Genomic DNA, 21217 nt, shown 5'->3' with positions numbered 1-21217 from the left:
AAAAGAAACAAAATCTGTCAACCTTTTTTTTTTTTTTTTAGCACCATCCTATCTAATAAAAAAGCAATATGAAAATTGACCGTACCTCCACTACACCCACCAGCCAATCAGGAGCGAGTATGCAAATTAACCCAACCAAGATGGCTGCAGCCACGGAGATATCAGGAGGCTTGGGATTCCCTGGCAATGGAGGAAGCCAAGCTTTCCACCTGCCCTGGTGGGCCCAGGCCTCCGCTCATGGCTACAAAGTTTCAATTATAGAAGATAAATAAATCCCAACAAAAATGGCGGCAGCCACAGAGCTGGAGAGAGCAGGAGGTTTGAGTTGCCCGGGTGATGGAGGAAGCCAAGCTTTCCGCCTGCCCTGGCCTGCATTGGCCTCCACTCAAGGCTACAAAGTTTCAATTATAGAAGATACATAAATCCCAGATCCCAGGGCCTCTGCTTGGGTCGCCGGGGGGCATGGCCAACCTGCACACCACCACAGGCCCCTCGCCCAGGCTACCCCATGCCCCAAGGGAACCCCCACTCTGATCCAGGACACCCTTCAGGGCAAACCAGCCGGCCCCCACCCGTGCACCTGGCCTCTATCCTATCTAATAAAAGAGTAATATGCAAATTGACCGTCACTCCAACACACAAGATGGCCGGCAGGGGAAGGCAGCTGTGGGCGATCAGGCCAGCAGGGGAGGGCAGTTGGGGGCGACCAGGCCTGCAGGGGAGGGCAGTTGGGGGTGACCAGGTCAGGAGGGGAGGGCAGTCGGGAGGGGCAAGGCCTGCAGGGGAGGGCAGTTAGGGGTGACTAGGCCTGCAGGGGAGGGTAGTTAGGGGCAAACAGGCTGCCAGGGGAACAGTTAGGCATCAATCAGGCTGGCAGGGGAGTGGTTAGGTGATGATCAGGCTGGCAGGCAGAAGCTGTTAGGGGCAATCAGGAAGGTAGGCAGGTGAGCAGTTGAGAGCCAGCAGTTCTGGATTGTGAGAGGGATGACCGACTGCCTGTTTAGGCCCAATCCTACCTGGATCAGGCCTAAACGGGCAGTCGGACATCCCTCGAGGGGTCCCAGATTGGAGAGGGTGCAGGCTGGGCTGAGGGACACACACCCCTGTGCACAAATTTTGTGCACCGGGCCTCTAGTTAATCATATAATTGACAAGCTCCTACTCATAAGCACTTGCTATAAAGTAAGTTCCTTTTGTAATATTTTAAGTTATCAATGTTAAAGACACTTTTTCAAACTGAGTATGAAGAAATTAACTAGTTTCTAAAGTTAAAAAAATTGTCTCAGGTTTCTGAGGTGGCTAATAATCACTAAAACATTCTGTTCTTTACTATAAGAAGAACAGATGGTCAATTTGCATATTTCTTTTTTATTAGGATAGAGGCCAGGTGCATGGGTGGGGGCCGGCTGGTTTGCCCTGAAGGGTGTCCCGGATCAGAGTGGGGGTTCCCTTGGGGCATGGGGTAGCCTGGGTGAGGGGCCTGTGGTGGTGTGCAGGTTGGCCATGCCCCCCGGCGACCCAAGCAGAGGCCCTGGGATCTGGGATTTATGTATCTTCTATAATTGAAACTTTGTAGCCTTGAGTGGAGGCCAATGCAGGCCAGGGCAGGCGGAAAGCTTGGCTTCCTCCATCACCCGGGCAACTCGAGCCTCCTGCTCTCTATAAGAGGTCTATGACTTACTCCTTAAAATAGGGGAAAGTGCTTAGCTAGAATCTATTATCAGGGTAATTTAACAGGCCCTGAGGATAATTATGATTGCATTTCTTTTTAAGTTAATTCTACCCCTCACTGCTTTTACAATAGTTCTAATGCTTCTCTCTTTATACTGAAGTTTGGGGGTAACTTTTTAAAAATTTATACAATAGCTTTTGGAGGAATTAAGGCAAAGGTTTCAAATGGCATTTCCAATCTCTTCAATGCAAATATGAACCTTTGAATAGAAATTTATTTAGAAGTAAAATATACTTGAAAATAATGTGTTAAGCTCATTGTACAAAAAAGTGAAATGAACACATAAAGCCCCATGAAAGGCAAATTCATTGCTTTCAGTTTATGGGCGTTTAACTGCCTATTAGTTCTTCAGTGGCGTATTGCAAAAACTTTCAGGGATTCAGCCACAGTACATATTAATCACTATAGAACACTTACATTATTCCAAGATGTGTAGAGCCTGTTGATCTTACAATAGTTCCATTAGGTAAGAGAAATCACAATGATCTGCTCAAATGAGGTTTGACAAAGAGATACACATTTTTTTTTACCTGCAGCCAGGGATGACTAAGAGATTTGTCCACACTGTAACGTTTTCTCATCTTCACTTGAAGTAGGTTGTTTATCAAATCAATTGCTAAGGAAAATACAAAATTAGAAGCATGAATTTGGGAGTACAAAGCACCCCAAACCTGTGGCACTGCCTGGAATGAGTTCAATCCATAGAAATACGTAGAAGGTTGAGGATTTTTTTCCCCTCAAGGAAATGGCCTTTAAGCTAACATGTTAGTGACCCATGAAACTGTTTTATTAAGGAGGCAATATAAAATACAAGTTAAAAGTATAGACAATGATAGGAATAATTAACATTATTAAAATTTCCATACTACCCAAAGCAATCTATAGATTCAGTGCAATTCCTATCAAAATACCAGTGGTGTATTTCACAGGACTAGAACAAATATTCCAAAAATGTATATGGAACCACAAAAGACTTCAAATAGCCTAAGCAATCTTGAGAAAGAAGAACAAAGTTGGAGGTAATTATTCTACCGAATATCAAACTATACTATAAGGCCATAATAATCAAAACAACATGGTACTAGTATAAAAACAGACAAACAGATCAATGGAACAAAACAAAGCCCAGAAATAAACCCATGCCTTTATGGTCAATATTTGAGGCAAGAACATACAATAGGGTAAAGACAGTCTATTCAATAAATGGTGTTGGGAAAATTGGATATGTGCAAAAAAAACAAAACTAGATCACCTATTTACTTCATACACAAGAATAAACTCAAAATGAATGAAAGACTTAAATGTAAGACTCAAACCCATAAAAAACCCTATTAGAAAAGATAGGCAGTAAAATCTTAGACATTTCTCGTAGCAATATTTTTGTGATATATCTTTTCGGGCAAGGGAAACAAAAGAAAAAAGTAAACAAATGAAACTACATCAAACCAAAAAGTTTTTGCATAGCAAAGGAAACCACCAACAAAATAAAAAGACAACCCACTGAATGGGGAGAACATATTGGCCAACGTTACATCTGATAAGGGGTGTTAATATCCAAAATTTATAAAGAACAACACGAAAAACACAATCCAATAAAAAAATGGGCAAAGAAAAAAAAATGGGCAAAGGACCTGAATAGAAACTTCTCTAAAGAGGATATACTAGTACAGATGGCCAATAAACATGAAAAGATGATGCTCAATGTCACTAATCATCAGAGAAATGCAAATTAAAACCAAATGGGATATCACCTCACACTTGTCAAAATGGCTATCAATAAATCCATAGATAACAAGTGGTGAGGATGTGGAGAAAAGGGAATCTCATGCACTGTTGGTGGGAATGCAGATGGGTAAAGCCACTATGGAAAATAGTACGGAGGTTCCTCAAAAAATTAAATATGGAAATGCCTTACGACCCAGCAATTCCACTTCTGGGAATATATCCAGAGAAACCTGAAACACTGATTCAAAAGAATATATACACCCTATATTCACTGCAGTGCTATTTACAATAGCCAAGATTTGGAAGCAACCCAAGTGCCATCAGTAGATGCATAGGTAAAAAAAGCTGTGGTGCATTTACACAATGGAATACTACTCAGCTGTATAAAGTAAAGATATATTACATTTTACAACAGCATGGATGGACCTAGAGCAGTGGTTCTCAACCTTCCTAATGCCTTGACCCTTTAATACAGTTCCTCATGTTGTGGTGACCCCCAATAATAAAATTATTTTCGTTGCTACTTCATAACTGTAATTTTGCTACTGTTATGAATCGTAATGTAAATATCTGTGTTTTCCGATGGTCTTTGGCGATCCCTGACAGCGGTTCTCAACCTGTGGGTCGCGACCCCTTTCACAGGGGTCACCTAAGACCATCGGAAAACAGATATTTACATTACAATTCATAACAGTAGCAAAATTACAGTTATGAAGTAGCAACGAAAATAGTTTTATGGTTGGGGGTCACCACAACATGAGGAACTGTATTAAAGGGTCGCGGCATTAGGAAGGTTGAGAACCTTGAGACCCACTGACCTAGAGGGTATTATAAGTGAAAACCAGACAAAAAGACAAATACCATGTGATTTCACTCATATGTGGAATCTAATGAACAAAATAGAAAGAGACTCATAGATACAAAGAACAGACTGACAGAGGGAACAGGGCTGGGTGAAATAGGTGAAGGTATTAAGCAAAAACAACTCAGACACAAACAATAATATGGTGATTACCAGAGGGAAAGGCGGGGTGGGGGCATGTATAAGAGGGTAAAGGAGGAATAAGTGGTGGAGAAAGGAGACTTTGGATGGTGAACACATAATACAATATACAGATGATGTATTATAGAATTGCACACTTGAAACCTATATAATTTTATTAACCACTGTAACCCCAAATAAATTCCATTTTTAAAAAAACCCAAAACTTAGAGGGGAAAAAAAAAGAGTGGAGCCTGCCAGGCTGGGCTGAAGTCATTCTGCCACCTATTCTGTGATACAGAGTCAGTTACTAAATTCTACTCTGCATTCGTTTCCTCATCTGTAAAATAAGGTTGTTGAGAAGATGGTGTTATCTTAATACATGTAAATGGCTTAGAATGGTGCTTAGCACACAGTGCTAAGTATTCATGTTATTTCAAGATGAATAAAACAGATGCTGATTGCAAGCTAATGCCCCTCCCCCTTCCAATGACATCATATTGCTTTCTAGTCCCTGGCTTGGTCTAGAAAAGTTGCCAAGGTCATTACCTCGCCTCCATGGTTCGATTGAGGTGATAAGTTACTACCGAAAGTTCATATTCAAGCCTGGCTGGTGTGGCTTAGTGGTTGAGTATTGACCAATGAACCAAGAGGTCACTGGTTTGATTCCCAGTTAGGGCACATACTAGGGTTGCAGGCTCAATCCCCAGTAGGGGGTGTGCAGGAGGCAGCCAATCAATGTATCTCTCTCATCGATGTTTCTACCTATTCCTCTCCTTCCCTCTCTAAAATCAATAAAAACACATTTTTTAAAAAGTTCATACTCAACAGTGGGTTTTTTTTTTTTTTTTGGTTAGGGTTATGGTTAAACTTAGCTTTAAGGTTAGAGTTTGGGTATCAATTAAAGGCTAACCAAGTCATCCTCAGAATAGCAAACTGAAAACCCTTTACCAGGCAGGAAAAATAAATTAATAAAGCTTTCCGGTAGGGGTCCACAGGAGAGCTAAAAACAAACTGGAGAGTGTCTATTGACTATAAAGCTCATTCTAGATATAAAGAACCTGAGCTATAGGTCTTCTTTCAAGGAGTTTACAATCTAGTTCTGAATATTTTAAAAAAGTGATTATAAAAATATAGAATACTTAAGGAAAAATATGTCCAAATACTAGCCAAGGTAGATCTCAAACAGGTTAGAGTAGGGGTTCAGGGCAGAACTTGGAAGATGAGCCACAGTTAAGGGGTTCTTGAAAAGGCAGGAGTACAATAGCTAGGAGGAGGGACTGTAGGCAGGGAAAAGACCGCATCAGAAAATAGTCCAGGATTGTATAGGGGAGCAGTGGGAGATGAAGCTGGAAGTAAGCTTAGGGCACATCACAGAGACAGCTGCAGCATGGTTACAGGGAGACCAATGATATGAAAGTAAATGTGTTTCCTGAAGATGCATTTGCCTGTGATGAGTAGAAAGGACAGAGATTTTCGTAATTCAAAACGAGCCAAATGGGGCCTGAATTAGTGCTATGCCTGTGCTCAAAAACAGGTAACTAATGGAATTTGGAAGATGAATAGGAGATATAGAAGAAGAAGTAAAAAAAGGCTGATAGGGGGTCACAAAGATTTTTAGACTAAAAGACACAGAGCTAAACATTTTTTTTTACCTTCACCAGAAATTTCTTTCCATGGATTTGGTGGATACATAAATGCAGCATTTTGGATTTGGTCATTTATATCTTCATCTTCATTAAAAGGAAATGTGCCACTGAGGCTCACATAGACAATAACTCCCACTGACCACATGTCTAGAGAACGGTTGTAACCTTTGCTTCTGAGAACTTCAGGGGCTAGATATGCTGGAGTTCCTACCACAGACCTCCTGAATGACTTTTCACCAATGATGCGTGCAAAACCAAAGTCACATAGCTTCACCTGGAATTCAAAGGATGGTGTTAATTTTATATTATTCTACATTATCTATCTAACCTATCCCTAAATGATAGTGTATCACACTTGCCAACTGTATTGATTATGGATGTCCAATGACTGTAGATAGGGAAATTGTAAAATACATTCATAACCTGTGATTCATTACTAACAGTGCTTCTTTCAAAAAACCACTTTTAGATTCTAGCTTCCAGAATGCCAAATACCAGACTGGTGTTATAAGTGTTCAAAGTTGTTTGATGAAATGGAGGGTGCTGATCGTTTCTCATTTGGACTTTAAGGAGATTACTTTCCTATAATCTGTGAGCAAGAATTATGTATTTCATTTTTGAATCCCCAGTGGATTCACAGTGCCTGGACATATAAAGGTACTTAATAAATGTTTGCTGAATGAAAAACAAGTTATGATATTTAAAATCTTTTTATTTTACCTGACCAGTGTGGCTCAGTGGTTGAGTGTCAGCCTATGAACCAGAAGGTCACGGTTCAATTCCTGGTCAGGGCATGTGCCCAGGTTGCAGGCTGAATCCCCGACGGGGGCTTGCAGAAGGCAGCCAATCAATGATTCTCTCTCATCATTGATGTTTCTATCTCTGTCTCTCCCTATCCCTTCCTCTTTGACATCAGTAAAGATGTGTGGAACAATGGAGATCACTAAAGTAGATGTCAGAGAGCTGGAGTTTTAGTCTTAGCTGTAGGGATGTGCATCCTTTGCCCATACTATTTTGAAGATCTGAGATAAGATATGTAAGTACTTTATTTAAAAAAATTGCACCAACTACTAGGGGACCCTCTTTGACCTTGCAATGATAAGGAATAACTTCTAACCACTTAGGCATTATAAAAGAAAGAATATGATCACTTCTTTAAAAGTAAAAAGGTTAAATAATTTTTAATACTTTTTTTTTTCTTTGAAAGACAATTTGAGTTGAATTTACCAAGTACAATAGCCATCTGCTGTTTTTATTCTAGGCATCTGTCTAGTTGTACATGTTTTAAATGTACTTAAACAATAGTTTGGCAACAGATATTTTAGCTGTTTGGAAGGTTCATCAATGACACAATCATGAAAAACATTCATAGGTATTGCCAACATATTTCCTCAGGAAAAATTTTTCAAACTTTGGGTTATGATTCATTTTTAGGTGATGAAATAAATTTGGATCAAGATCAACATTTTTTAATGAAATGAAACTTAAGTGAGTAAAAAACAAAACCAGTGCATCACACATGGTGCACCAATGGGTATTCTATGTGCTTGAGCACTGGTGGTGATGGGAAATGTAATTCTTACCTAGGTTTTGGTGAAAATGCTTGAAATATTCTAAAGAGCAAGAGGAATTGGCTTCCTGCCAACTAGATAATCAAAACCTAGTATCTCCCATTTCAGGCTCTCCCCTCAGTTGGTTTTGTCCTCAGGAACGAGCACCTACCAAGGTTGATTCTCCCCCACTTTATTCCCAACCCAGAGAGAGAGGTGAACTGCAAACAGTCTACGTGCAGAAGGTATTCCTTGAGGTCTGGTTACATTTAGAAAGTCTTTCATAAAAATAAACAATATAATTAGCAAAATCTGAATTCAAACTATTCAGGTATTAAACCTTACCGGCAGTTACAGGCTGAAAACCATTTCTGTAAAATGGTTCTATACATGAACCTACAGCATGGCTTTTTGTTATGTAGGTACTTCACATGTTGAAAGATACTTAAAATGATACTTAAGAAGGTTTGAAGAACATCTCACCTGAGGAAACGGCTCTGCTGATGCGAGTAGCACATTTTCTGGCTTTAAATCACAGTGCACAATATTTTTAAAATGTAGATTTCTCAAAGCAACAAGTATCTGTTATTGAAAGAAACAGATTTTTTTCCACGCTTGGAAAAATAATAGCTAAACCCCAATCTAACCTGTTGAACGATACAGTAATTTGAAAAGCCAGCTACAGTTCATCAAGATTTAACTGTAAGTGTTATTCTATTCTTCAAGATTAGCAATTTCCACATTAGGAATATGTAAAATACATACATTGCTATTTAATTATTTTGTGTAGTTTCTAATCACCCCAACATATTTAACTAAAAGATAAAATAAAGCACAGTGAAGATAGTCAATAATATTGTAACAACTATGTATGGTTTCACATGGGTACTAGACTTACCAGGGTGATCACTTTGTAAATGTTATAAATGTCTAATCACTATGTTGTACACATGAAACTAATATAATATTGTGTCAAGTGTAACTGAAAAATTTTAAAAAGAAACAATGCTAACATAAAAGACAGCTGCTTCTAAAACAGAATAAAAGTAAAATTAAAATAAAAAAACTAAGCAGTTATCTTTCACTGTCAAAACATTATTCTCTAGTTAAAAAAAATGGTTAAGATACCTGTGTCACCATGAATTTAGTAATTCGTTCTGGAAGTCGACTTTTCTCACTGGATAGAATCATTTCCAACATATCTCCATGCAGCTTTTCCATTACTACAAAAACTCGTTCTGGGGTTTCAAACATGCATTCCAGGTTTACAATCCCAGGATGGTGCAAATTCTGAAGAGTTGCAGGATTAATTGTATGGAATACATGGAAAAGGAAGAAAAACAGCTTAGGAAAATAAACAATAAAAGCAAACAAAATAAAAAGTATCACACATTATGATTTTTCCAAATTATGGAGAGCTGATGCACTGAGGGAAAAGAATGTCTCCCCAACTTGATTATATAATTGCCCTTGTCCATTACTTCTTTTCCTTCTCGCCTTTTCAATCTTCTGACACTAACTCTATGCTGTCCACGAATAAGCACCAATTGCCAATCAAATTTTAGCTGATTACACAGAACTCTTTGAGGCAAGTATTTGTGAAGGTCTTTGCTCAAGAGATGGTTTTGTTTTTAAGGTAATTATTTACCCAAGTCTTGATTCTCATTATATTATACATCGATTTGGTCTTCCCTTGTTTAGGCTCAGCATCTTTTTATCTCCATCAACCCATGTTACTTGAGTACTGCTATGTTACCAGGGTTGGACAATACAAAGATGAATGTGATACTGTTTCTGCTCATAAAAAAAAGCAACCTATCTTACTGCGGGGGTTCCTCTAAAGCAAACTTGAGAAGTCACCCATGCTCGAAAATGTTCATATAGCACTTTATTTCTGGGCATAAATCTTAATTCCTCTGCTGGGATTTTAAGATCTTAAAAAACCTGACTTCATTCTCCCAATTCATCTTAAATATGCTCTATTGACCCAAATAATTAAACTTTTAATTTCTTATTAATAGAAATAATATTTTTCTTATGCTTTTTGTCCTTATCATGGGTACCTAATTACGCTAAGAGGGCAAACTTTTTTTTTTTTTTTTGGTCTATGTGAAGTTGAGCTCCATCTCTAAAATGTTTTTAAATCCACCATCATCTCAGTTCCCCTAATACTTATCCCATGGTACCATACTATGTGTGTATGTATCTCACTCTGTAGCCTCATTAGCTCCTTAGGGGCCGAGACTGTGTCTTAGTCATTTTAAATCAATGTCTAATTCATGATTGTTCTTTTTTTTTTTTTTTTAATTTTTAAGTGATAAGCTTTTATTTTAATTTATTGATTTTCTACAGAGAGGAAGGGAGAGGGATAGAGAGTTAGAAACATCGATGAGAGAGAAACATCGATCAGCTGCCCCCTGCACACCTCCCACCGGGGATGTGCCCGCAACCAAGGCACACGCCCCCGACCGGAACCGAACCTGGGACCCCCCAGTCCGCAGGCCGACACTCTCTTCATTGAGCCAAACCAGTCAGGGCCATGATTGTTCTTTTTAAAAATGTTTAAGAAAACGAGTAAGAAGCACAAAATATTGTTTGCTAATCAACTTAAAACAACTTATATGTTCCAATTTACTAATCAACTTAAAAGACCATAATCTTCCAAGCAGCAAAATAAAAAGTGACAAAATTTTATAGTAGATAAACAGAACTGAAATAGCCCTCAGTGAATAATTAATGGCAGTAAGCAGTGAAAAATTCAGAATATTATAACTTTCTTTGGTCAACCTAAAGTTGGAAGTATGGCTGGCTGTCCCCTATGGTGTAGTTGTCTATTAAGTTCTCCCCCTCCCCACCCTCTCTTAAAAACACACACGCACATACAAAAATGGAACTGGGCTGTAACATTATTCTCTCTTAACTTCTGTTTGTTTAAATGTCCTAGTTTCTCTGAAGTCTGCTTTGGAAAATTATAAATTTCATAGAAAATTAACCATTTTCCTCCAGGTTTTCTAATTTATCTGATAGAATTGTGCAAGGTAGTATCTTAAGAATCCTTTATTTTTTTTCTTCAGTATTTGTGGTTATCTCTTCAAGATGTTTTTACATTTTATTTTTTTGATTAGGTTGACTATTTTATTGTTATCCTACCCCCAAAAGAACATGCTTTTAGACATATTTTATTCTTTTCAGTATTAAATTTATTAATTTCATTTTTACTTGTTAATCCCTTCTGCTTTCCTTAAATTCATTGTTCTTTTCTTAACTTCCTGAGTTTGATTCTTAATTTATTTTCATTCTTTCTTGCTTAATATTTGAAGTTAAAAAGCTTTCTTTGAGCGATAGTCCAAAATTTCTGATATAGTGTCTTAGTAATTATTTTCTAAATAGTGTTCTAAAATTTTGACTTTGCTCTGATTCAAAAAAAAATTAAGATATTAAAATATTGTTTTCAGGTGGTGGGGGCTTTATGTTTTTTTATTTTGAAATCTACTTCTAGATAATTGCATGAAGATCAAATAATACTATTCTTTGAATATTTACATTTGAATATGTATATATTTGTATGACTGGTCATTTGGTATAGTGAGATTTGTACTCTTCCACTGTTAAGTGCCCTTCTTCAATTCATTTAATATGTTTTCCCTTGAATTAATCAAATCTTATCAGATCATGACCCCCTTGATTGTATTCTGAGAAGGCGCCTGGATATCACAATTGTAGATCTCAGAAAGAGCCAGCAAAAACCATTCTAGAGGTATCCCTTCCTGCATGAGCCCCTGCTCCATCTCCATATTTTTGGAAAAATTTCTACCTATTTTATAGGTCTGAACTCTTTTATTATGAAGGACAGAATATGCTTTACAGTTTACATTTTCTCGTAGCTTTTGGATGACTCCCAAGAAGGGGAAAATGCTGGCTTTATAACACAATATTCAAAATAGAAAGTTCCTGCTTAAGTTTGTGATAACGTTTTTCTCAGCACCACCCCTTTTCTGCCTCAGGCAATAGCCAAAGAAACACTTAACATTACCATATCTCTATGAAATGAAAGTAAAAGTTCCCATGCTCCCCAGATGAGACAATGCTGACAGTGTATGCAGGTATGAATCCTTTTCTGCACATAACCGTACCAGGGGTGGGCAAACTTTTTGACTTCGAGGGCCACAATGGGTTATTAAACTGGACCGGAGGGCCAGAACAAAAGCATGGATGGAGTGTTTGTGTGAACTAATATAAATTCAAAGTAAAGGAGCGGAGGGGAGAGCAAGAGAACCCTCCGCTCTTTTGGCTCCACGGGCCGGATAGAACAGCCGAACGGGCTGGATCCGGCCCGCGGGCCGTAGTTTGCCCACGGCTGGTATATACACATATATAGTATACACATTATATGAGAGAGACACTGATCGACTGCCTCCTGCACATTTATACAAATGGCTCATCCCATACTTCCTTTTAAAAAATTTAATATGTTCTAAATAATTCCCCACATAAATACATTTAATCAACAAATAATAAGAGTACTTGCTATGTGCCTAGTACTACGTAGGTAGTTTGAATTCATCAGTCAACAAAACTGATAAATATCTCTTGTTTCATGGAGCATCTTCCTGCTTGGTGAGTTTGAGAAAAATTAAGTATAGTTTCTGGCACAAAATACTCCATTTACTAAATATAAAAATGTAAATATTTTCTATGAATAATTTGAAGAGAATCTACCACAAATATAGTATTGTATTAAATTTAAGATGACAATATTATATTTGGAAACATGTTACAATTACTTAATTCTATCCCCACAGTTGGGCAATTTCAAGGAAAATAACCAGAAGGATACACTAATAAAGTTTTTACATTGTGCATTATCTGGAAATTCCTATTCGTTACCATGATCCAGAGTTGCTAACATAGAGGAAAAGAGGTTTAGTGTTTGTGATAAAAAATGACATCAAGAAATCAAGCTTTAGGAATATATCCTTAATATTTATTTTTTTGCATATTAGTTGGACGAGAAAGATTCCAAAATAAGATATGAAAAAAGATCTCTTAATAATGTAGTCACACCCTAATACAGAGCGTGAATGCTAATATTCCACTTAGGGTAACTTTCTTTGTAGGAGGCAGCCTTGAAGTGAACACAGGTAGCTTGTAGAACAATCTTTTGATTATCACTCTTCTGAAAAAGAAGTGAGGCAAATGTTATTACTAGTGACCAATAATATAATAAATGTAAAATTAGTTATGTGTTTATAAATTTCTTACCTTCTTCAAGGAACCGTAAGTTTAGTGAATATGTCTTCTTGAACTTCACCCACAAGCAAATTGGGCGCTGACAGCTTTAACTATCACACCACCATGATTTCTAAAATATTGTGCAAAAGCTACACACTGAATTAATAGAAACTTGCATGTTATGTATTAAATATTATATACTGTTTTATATATTAAATATTTGAAAGATAAACATTTAAGATAAATACTTAAATAAGATAGACATTTATCAGAAAAATTCAAAAGATAAAGCTAAATCTTACCCTCTGGGTGACTCCCAAAGAAGGTAAAAATGTTAAAAGAAAATAAAATACACAGTAGCCCGGCCAGTGTTGCTTAGTGGTTGAGTATCAACCCATCATACACCAGGAGGTTGCATGTTCAATTCCCAGTCAGGGCACACGCCCTGGTTGAGGGCTGGATCCCCAGAAGGGGATGTGCAGGAGGCAGCTGATCCATGTTTCTCTCTCATCAATGTTTCTATCTCTCTCTCCCTAAAATCAATAAAAACGTATTTTAAAAAACACATAGTAATTTATTTTATGGGATTTAACTCACTGCCAATATATCTTTTAAAATATACCTTAATGGATTAAGCCATTAATAAGTTAAATCTTTAGAGTTTTGAATTAATAAAATAACAAATACTGTTATTTAAGTAAACAATTTTTTTAACATGTTTTTATTGATTTCAGAGAGAGGAAGGGAGAAGGATAGAGAGCTAGAAACATCAATGATGTAATCATTGATCAGCTGCCTCCTGCACACTCCCTACTGGGGACCGAGCCGGTAACCCGGCCCATGTGCCCTAACTGGGAATATAACCAGGACTTCCTGGTTCACAGGTCAACACTCAACCACTGAGTCACACCAGCCGGGCTAAAGGTAAATAATTTTTAAGCAGTCTTTATTTTTATAATAATTGCTATAATAGTCAAGCACCTCATCTGTGAGAATTGGTTGGTACAATAATGATCTAACAAAATGTGGTGATAGATGTATTAAGAATAGCATTTTTTAAAAAGATTTTACTTATGAAAATGTCTTCTACATAAATTACTACCATAGAGCAAAATAATGGCAGTCTTTGTAACTCCTGGTTTACTGTAATTTAATTTTTCCTTTTTAAAAAAGAACTTAAGGAGTTAATGCAGATGCTCACCACCCTCTCACTAAGCCAAAAGGTCATGAGACCAAAACAAAACAAAACAAAATCCTGAATCTTATTCTTATCAGTATATTAAACAGTCTTCGATTTAAAATTCATAAATCAAAAATTAAAACCCTCGAAAGCAGCATTTTTTTTTTTTTTTTACCTGTAAAATAGCCACTTCATTACGGAGTTGACTTTCCTGTTTTGTGGGAAATCTCATCTTATCAATTACTTTAATAGCCACATCCCTTCCAGTCTTCCTATGTTTTCCTATTTTTAAAAAAAAGTATAGAAAAGAAAGAAGCAAATTGACAGCTCACATGCAATACAAAAACTTTATCTGAAAGTTGTCCACAGACTGAAATTTATATGAATTTACTCTTATGTTTCTTTTCTTTGGCTCATTTTGTTCTTTCTCCTTCACTCACCTTTAATCTTGAGAAATAAATTATTTGATCCTAATAAAGGGAGTTTTATTATTTGAAATGGTAGGAAATTTGAATCAACTTGTTGGATGAAAAATAATCTACCTTATTAAATAAATGACAGTTAACTGGCATTTAGAGACTCTGTCAAGATGGAAATATTGTACCAATGAATTAATTTTATTCTAGGTTCACTGAATCAGTGAGTGATTTAACCACATATTAGAGCAAGCCTGGAGGCAGTAAGGCCAACTAGGAGACTACTGTCATAGTCTTAGCAAGGGATGATAAAGCTTTAACATATCTTTTGTTAAAGCTTATAAAGTACCCTTATGTACATTAAGTTAATATTAACAACCATGTGAGCTTGCACATCAGCTTTTATTAGCTCCATTAAACTGATGAAGATACTGAGGCACAGTGAGGTTAAATGACTTTGCCAATATCCTAAGTCACAGAGCAAACAATAGACAAATGGTCTCATTTGTGTTCAATAAACAGGCATAACTTCAAACCATTTATTTGTCATACACAAATATGTGCGAGCTACAGAAAGAGATAAAGTAAGGCTACCGTGAAACTAATTTTCTTTTTTTTCTGTTACTTAATTGTGACAAGACGTAACAGCTGGCAGATGTTTTAAAATTTCACAATGTTTCTATAGTATGTACTATATGTAAATGGCTATAGTCACTTACCTCCATAAACGATGCCAAATTGGCCTGAACCAAGCACCTCATCTGCAAAGATCTGGTAAACAGTACTGATGTCCTATTTAGGAAAGAGTAAGCAGTAAGTATAATTTACTCTTACAAAAAGCATTATCCACATCTCTGACTCTTCAAACACTTAAATACATTTTTTTTTATGATACAGGCAACTAATTTTCATAACAATATTTTATGAAACATTGGCTTTGTATGTTCTAGAAAAGTAAGCCTAATTTTCATACTATCACTCTCAATGTGCAAGTATAATGTATTCTGTAAGAAGACCATTGGGAAAAAATGCTTTGAATTAAAAAAAACACACCTTATATTTATTAAGTAGTGATCTATAAAAAGTAAATTAACATAAAAATTAAGAACAAAGTTTTACCTATTTTACCATTAAAGAGATTTGCTATCTTTAATTTGAAAATACACACACACACACACACACACACACACACTTAAAAGGTTCATATTAAGATTAGGCTAATTTGGAAAGACTGATGAAAAGGAAAGTCTGTAACTCGAAAATCCCCTCCTCAGTTTATCCCTGCCCTCCCTCCCATTTCCTTCCTTTCTTTTTCTTTTTTTTTAAATAGTGGTGGTGGTTGTCAGAAAATTCTTGGGGGTGTGGCACTCTCTAATGCTACTGCTCTTCAGTCAAGGTCACCCTTCTGTTGGGTATGTACTGCAGTCCCATGATGTTAGGGACTCTATCTTGTTTAGCGTTACATTCCTAGCCAGTGCCTGCCTCATGGTAGTTAGTCAAATAATTTAGTGTCCTAGGCCTCAATTTCTTCTTTGGTGAAGTGGGAATAATAATATCTATCTCACTAAATTTCTGAGTAAATTAAATGAGGATATATACAAAGTGTCAAGATTTCCATTGCCTAATACATAAAAATCTGTACAGCTGACCCTTGAACAATGTGGGGGTGAGGAGTGCCAAACCCCATGGAGTCAAAAATCAACATATTACCTTTGACTTCCCCAAATCTTAACTATTCTTGGCCCTTTGCATACGAGGATTCAACCAGAATCCTCAACTACAGAACAAAAATACTGTTTTCACTCTGCAATTGGTTGAATCCATGGATGTGAAACCCGAGAATAAGAAAAACAGGTAATTTTTACTTACCACATTTTCCTGGATCTGACAATTAGATACGGAGATACTAGTAGACAAATCTTCTGTAAAATATAATAATAATACATGAGAAAAGAACAAAATTGTTAGTATATGACTTAACAATATTGATATTTACTAATATGTGAATGCCTACAATATATTAAATTTAAACCAATAGCTAACTTTCAGTTAATATAATGTAATTACATTTGTTTAAAAAAATTTACACAAGCAACACTAAACCAGGAAGAGGAAACTGGCTCAGTCATATATGATACATCCATATAAAGGAATATTACCTAAACCTTTGATAGTGTAGAGCTGTAAGTACTAAATCAGAAAGCTATCCATGACATATCATTAAATGAAAAAAGTTGCAGAATAGCAGCAATTAAATTAAAAACAAACAAAAATATGATTACTTCCTGTGAATGAAAGAGTGGGGTTGAGCCCTAATTAGTTTGGCTCAGTGGATAGAGTGTTGGCCTGTGGACTGAAGGGTCCCAGGTTCGATTCCAGTCAAGGGCATGTACCTTGGTTGCAGGCACATTCCCAGTAGGGGGTGTGCAGGAGGCAGCTGATGGATGTTTCTCTCTCATTGATGTTTCTAACTCTCTATCCCTCTCCCTTCCTCTCTGTAAAAAATCAATAAAAATATATAAAAGAGTGGGGTTGAGAAACAAAGATTTTATAGCCTTTATACACTTCTATAACTGTATTTTTTAAAACATAAAAGGCATATGGCATTACTTTAACATAAAAAAAATTAGGTAAATATATATACTGACATTGAAACATATCTGATATATATTAAATAGTGGATAAAGTTATAAAAAGAACGGAGAGTATGACCACATTTTTGGTAAAAATAAAAATATGACAATACTAGCGACCCAGTGCACGGCTTCGTGCACATTGAAAGGAAATTAATTAGAAAGTGGCCGGTGGGGCAGGACTGGATGAGACAGGACGGACATGCCCTGGAGCCAACCGCCTGCAGTCCCTCCACGGCTGGCCGCACCTGGGGTGGTGGGGTGGTGCCGTGGCTCGAAGGGTGTCTGAGGAGTGAGTGAGGTCCCTTCAGCAGGTGCGGTCCCTCGGCCTGGCCTGTGGGGATCGGGCCGAAACCGGCTCTCCGACATCCCCTGAGGGGTCCTGGAGTGTGAGGACACTCTGCAAAATTGCTGTTGTTAGGGTGTGGAACACAAATGCAAGTGTGCAGTAAACCAGATTCGGGGCTGACACTGCCCCAGTAACAACCTAACCCACAGCCGAAGGTGGAATCGTGTGGCCCTGCAAGGAATCAGGCTCCTTCCTCTCTGGTTTCAGGGTGCATCACCCGAGAACCGCTGCTGCCAAGTCACTGCAGCTCAGCAGCTCCTGTGTTGAGTGTCTGCCCCCTGGTGGTCAGTGTGCATCATAGCTACTGGTCGGATGGTCAGACATTTAGCACATCAGCCTTTTATATATATAGATAGTAATATAGGTGTTCCTTCCCCCAATCTCTGCTCAAACCAATAAATATACAATAAACTACTAATAGTTTTTTGAGGGGGGGAATTGGGAATAGGGAGATGTTTTATGTATGTAGGGAGTACTTTATCATTTTATATATTTCTACAAAGTTTAAATGTTTGTATTACTTTGGGAATAAAAATAAGAAATTAACAAGAAAAATAGAAAGGGAAACATGGAAAGTAAGCAAGGGACCAGATATGAAACATCTCAATCTTTGGAGACAACTCAAAGAAACAAGATATAAAATTTCCTTAATAATCCCAAATATAAAAATATAAAACTTCATTAACAAGGAAATGTAAATAAACTATACATCAAAAGTAAGTAACATGATTGTCAAAAACTCCATTTTAGTCAATTTAAAAATATTTCAGCTCGGCTGGCATGGCTCAGTGGTTGAGTGTCAACCTATGAACGAGGAGGTCAGGGTTCTATTCCTGGTCAGGGCACATGCCCAGGTTGCGGGCTAGATCCCAGTACGGGGCATGCAAGAGGCAACCAATCAATGATTCTCTCTCATCACTGATGTTTCTATCTCTCTCTCTCTCTCCCCCTCTCCTTTCCTCTCTGAAAGCAATAAAAATTTATTTTAAAAAATATTTCAAATGTTGAATATTAATGAAACAAAAAAAGTACAGCATCCACAAAATTAATGTGCCTAAAACTCGCTTTTCAGTAATTCCAGTTTCCCAGTTTAAATCAATATGTATTTTGTTTCAAAGGCCTCCACTATCTAATCCCATCCAGTTTTAATTTCTATTGCTTCCCAGAACTCTGTTCCAGACAGATTGTTAAAGGAACAGCAACAGCAGCAGCAACACAGTAATATGTTACTAATGTGTCAGAAACTGCTAAGTGCATGAAGAGCATTTATTATTCCCACTTCAGAGAAATGTAGAGGTCAAGATCACATAGCTAGTAAGTGGCAGAACTGGAGTTTTGTTGTCACTTTTAACCTTTCCCCAATTCTGCTTTTAGGAACTCTTAACCCTAGGGGGCTTGTCCATGTTTGGGCTTGAGAAGGTCTCTAAATCCAATTATAATAACATTTGTGTGCATGTACCTATATTATATTGGGGGAAAGGTCCATGATTTTCACTCAAATATATTACAGTTCTATCCAAAATCCCTCCAAACTTAAGGAGCACTGTGAATATACATCTATTCACCTTCTAATAATCAATATTAGACACCAAACATGTTCATGAACTTGTTCCTTTGATCACACTTTCTTCTCAACTAGAGAACACTACCCCATTCACCTCTATTATTTAGCTGTGCCTAACGCTAAGATCCAAGCTCAAGGTCCAAATCAGGTTTTTCTACCATGAAATCTCTATTTACTCTTCCATTCCACATTTGAGTTCCTCAAGTAATGCATTACTCATTTTTGCACTCTACTGTTCTATGTACCATCTAACATTTGTGGACATGTCTTATCTCCTTAAATAGCTTTTAAAATTTCTGGTTTTCTTTTATATTCTAGCTCAGGGCCTAGCATAATGCCAAGAATAGCTACATAAAATATAGCTGATCTGCAAAAAACTTAATTTAGAAACAGGTTGATATGTTTCAACTTAAATATACCATATTTCTCTAATAAATGAATTATGTTTCCCCATAAATAACATAATGCCAATGGAGGGAAAGTGCCATTATAATATGGCTTTCTGATAAAGTGTTCACTTAAACCTTTATCAAATTTTGTTGGTGCAAAGGACGTGTTTCAATAATTTTTTATTATTTCTGCATGTTTTAATTCAGTTAAAAGAAATACAGCATTTCTGACTTCACAGATTTCATGCGTGTGATGTGAACTATAACCCTTTAGAGCCTGTTATATCCCATCATGAAGCAAAATACTAATACCAGTAGTTAATGCAATGAGAATTCATGGATGCTAAATACTTCTGTGTATCTTATAGGTTCTTCTTCATTTAATACTGACAACCCTAAAAAGAAGGTACTATTATAGAGAGGTATAGTATTTGTCTAAGACCACATAGCAAGGTAGCCAAGCCAGGATTTAAACGTAGGGAGACTGACCCTAGAGCCTAGCTCTAGGGGACTGTACGTATACACTATAACCAGCATAACTGTATAAAGGAGTTAACTAATGGTACTGGTTATACCAGACAAAGCTTAAAATGAGCATTAAAATATATACAGAAAACATGATCACACAACAAATACTTAAGAACCAAAAGGGAGGGAGGGGGAAGCCATCAACAAGCTTATTGCTTACTGTGATCTTTCCCTTGCCCCGGAGAAGTGCAAATACTGGCTTGAGGGGTAACAGGCATGAGAGCCTGGCGAATTGCTTTTTCCCAGCTCTGTGCTACATCAAGTCCAATTCCAGTGGCAGCAAGAACAGGATTGTGGGAGCCGTCCCCATTGTTCTCACCAACAAAGTATACCATAGTATCAGTGATGATTTCAAAACAGTGTGGGTTGCTGCCTTGTGAAATGTTTGTGAAATCTTGTGGCGAAGATATGCGTAGAATTTCTGAAAGTGGGATTTCCTGAAGTAAAAAATTCAGCATTAGAAAACACAAAACTTCTTTTTCTATTTTTAGTACACTAAACAATCAGATATGCATTTATAATAAATGCTATTAAGATGAACACAACTATGTGGCCCATGGAACACACAGTCAAGTCTTATGATGGTATCTTCCTTGAATGATGTGCATGTCCAGTGAGGCCAGAGGCAAAAACATGAGGTATCACTATCAGTGATTCAGGCCTATTGCAGGTCATTAGAATCTAAGGAAAGAGAGAAGTTAGGAAGCCAACCGCCGCTACATTCAATACTTTCCAACTGTCATTAAATCAACTCAACAACTACTTCTCTACTGGCTGCTGTCTGCAAAATACAGGGTGGGGCAAAATTAGATTTACAGTTGTTCATATGGAAAATGATACAATAATTAATAATACAAGAATAAATTCTGTTTCATGTACTCACAACTGTAAACCTATTCTTTGCCCCACCCTTATGTCCCCAAAAGGGGTACCAAGCAGAAGTAAGAGCAGCAAATTTGAATGTCAGTATAGGTTTAAGCACTCCATTTGGTTCTGTCCATTCTGTAACAATCATTTATATTTACTCCACTTTATAAGGCAAAAAAAGTTATTAACCCTCCTAACTTTAAGTCAATTGTTTCTACTATCTTTCTTACTGATACAATCGCCACACTTACAATCTTTTTATTGTCAGTCAGTGACATGGCAAAATGTGGAGCAATCCAGCAAAGAATACTATACAAAATATATGAAGAGACAAAAGAAGCATTTGGGAATTGGGACCTCGGGTAAAATGGAAGGTGAGAGAAACACCAACTCAATACCATGTTGGCCTGTTCTGGACAGG

At 37.2% G+C, this 21217-nt stretch overlaps 1 protein-coding gene across 1 annotated transcript in view; it reads right to left on the bottom strand.

Annotated features, from left to right (window-relative positions):
• PRKD3 (protein kinase D3) overlaps positions 1-21217 on the bottom strand; it is a 66039-nt gene that overhangs the window by 2748 nt on the left and 42074 nt on the right. The window contains exons 11-18 of the mRNA XM_080685197.1: positions 20090-20366; positions 16336-16388; positions 15186-15258; positions 14226-14332; positions 8767-8928; positions 8122-8220; positions 6095-6362; positions 2263-2348 (exon numbers count right to left, since the gene is read on the bottom strand). Of these exons, the coding sequence (XP_080541323.1) occupies positions 2263-2348; positions 6095-6362; positions 8122-8220; positions 8767-8928; positions 14226-14332; positions 15186-15258; positions 16336-16388; positions 20090-20366 (1125 nt within the window). The remainder of the gene's footprint in view (positions 1-2262; positions 2349-6094; positions 6363-8121; positions 8221-8766; positions 8929-14225; positions 14333-15185; positions 15259-16335; positions 16389-20089; positions 20367-21217) is intronic.

Source organism: Plecotus auritus (assembly GCF_963455305.1).
Source record: "Plecotus auritus genome assembly, chromosome: 8".
Classification (NCBI taxonomy): Eukaryota; Metazoa; Chordata; class Mammalia; order Chiroptera; family Vespertilionidae; genus Plecotus; species Plecotus auritus.
The sequence above is the reverse complement of the archived record's forward strand: the minus strand, read 5'-3'. Positions and strand labels throughout refer to the sequence as shown.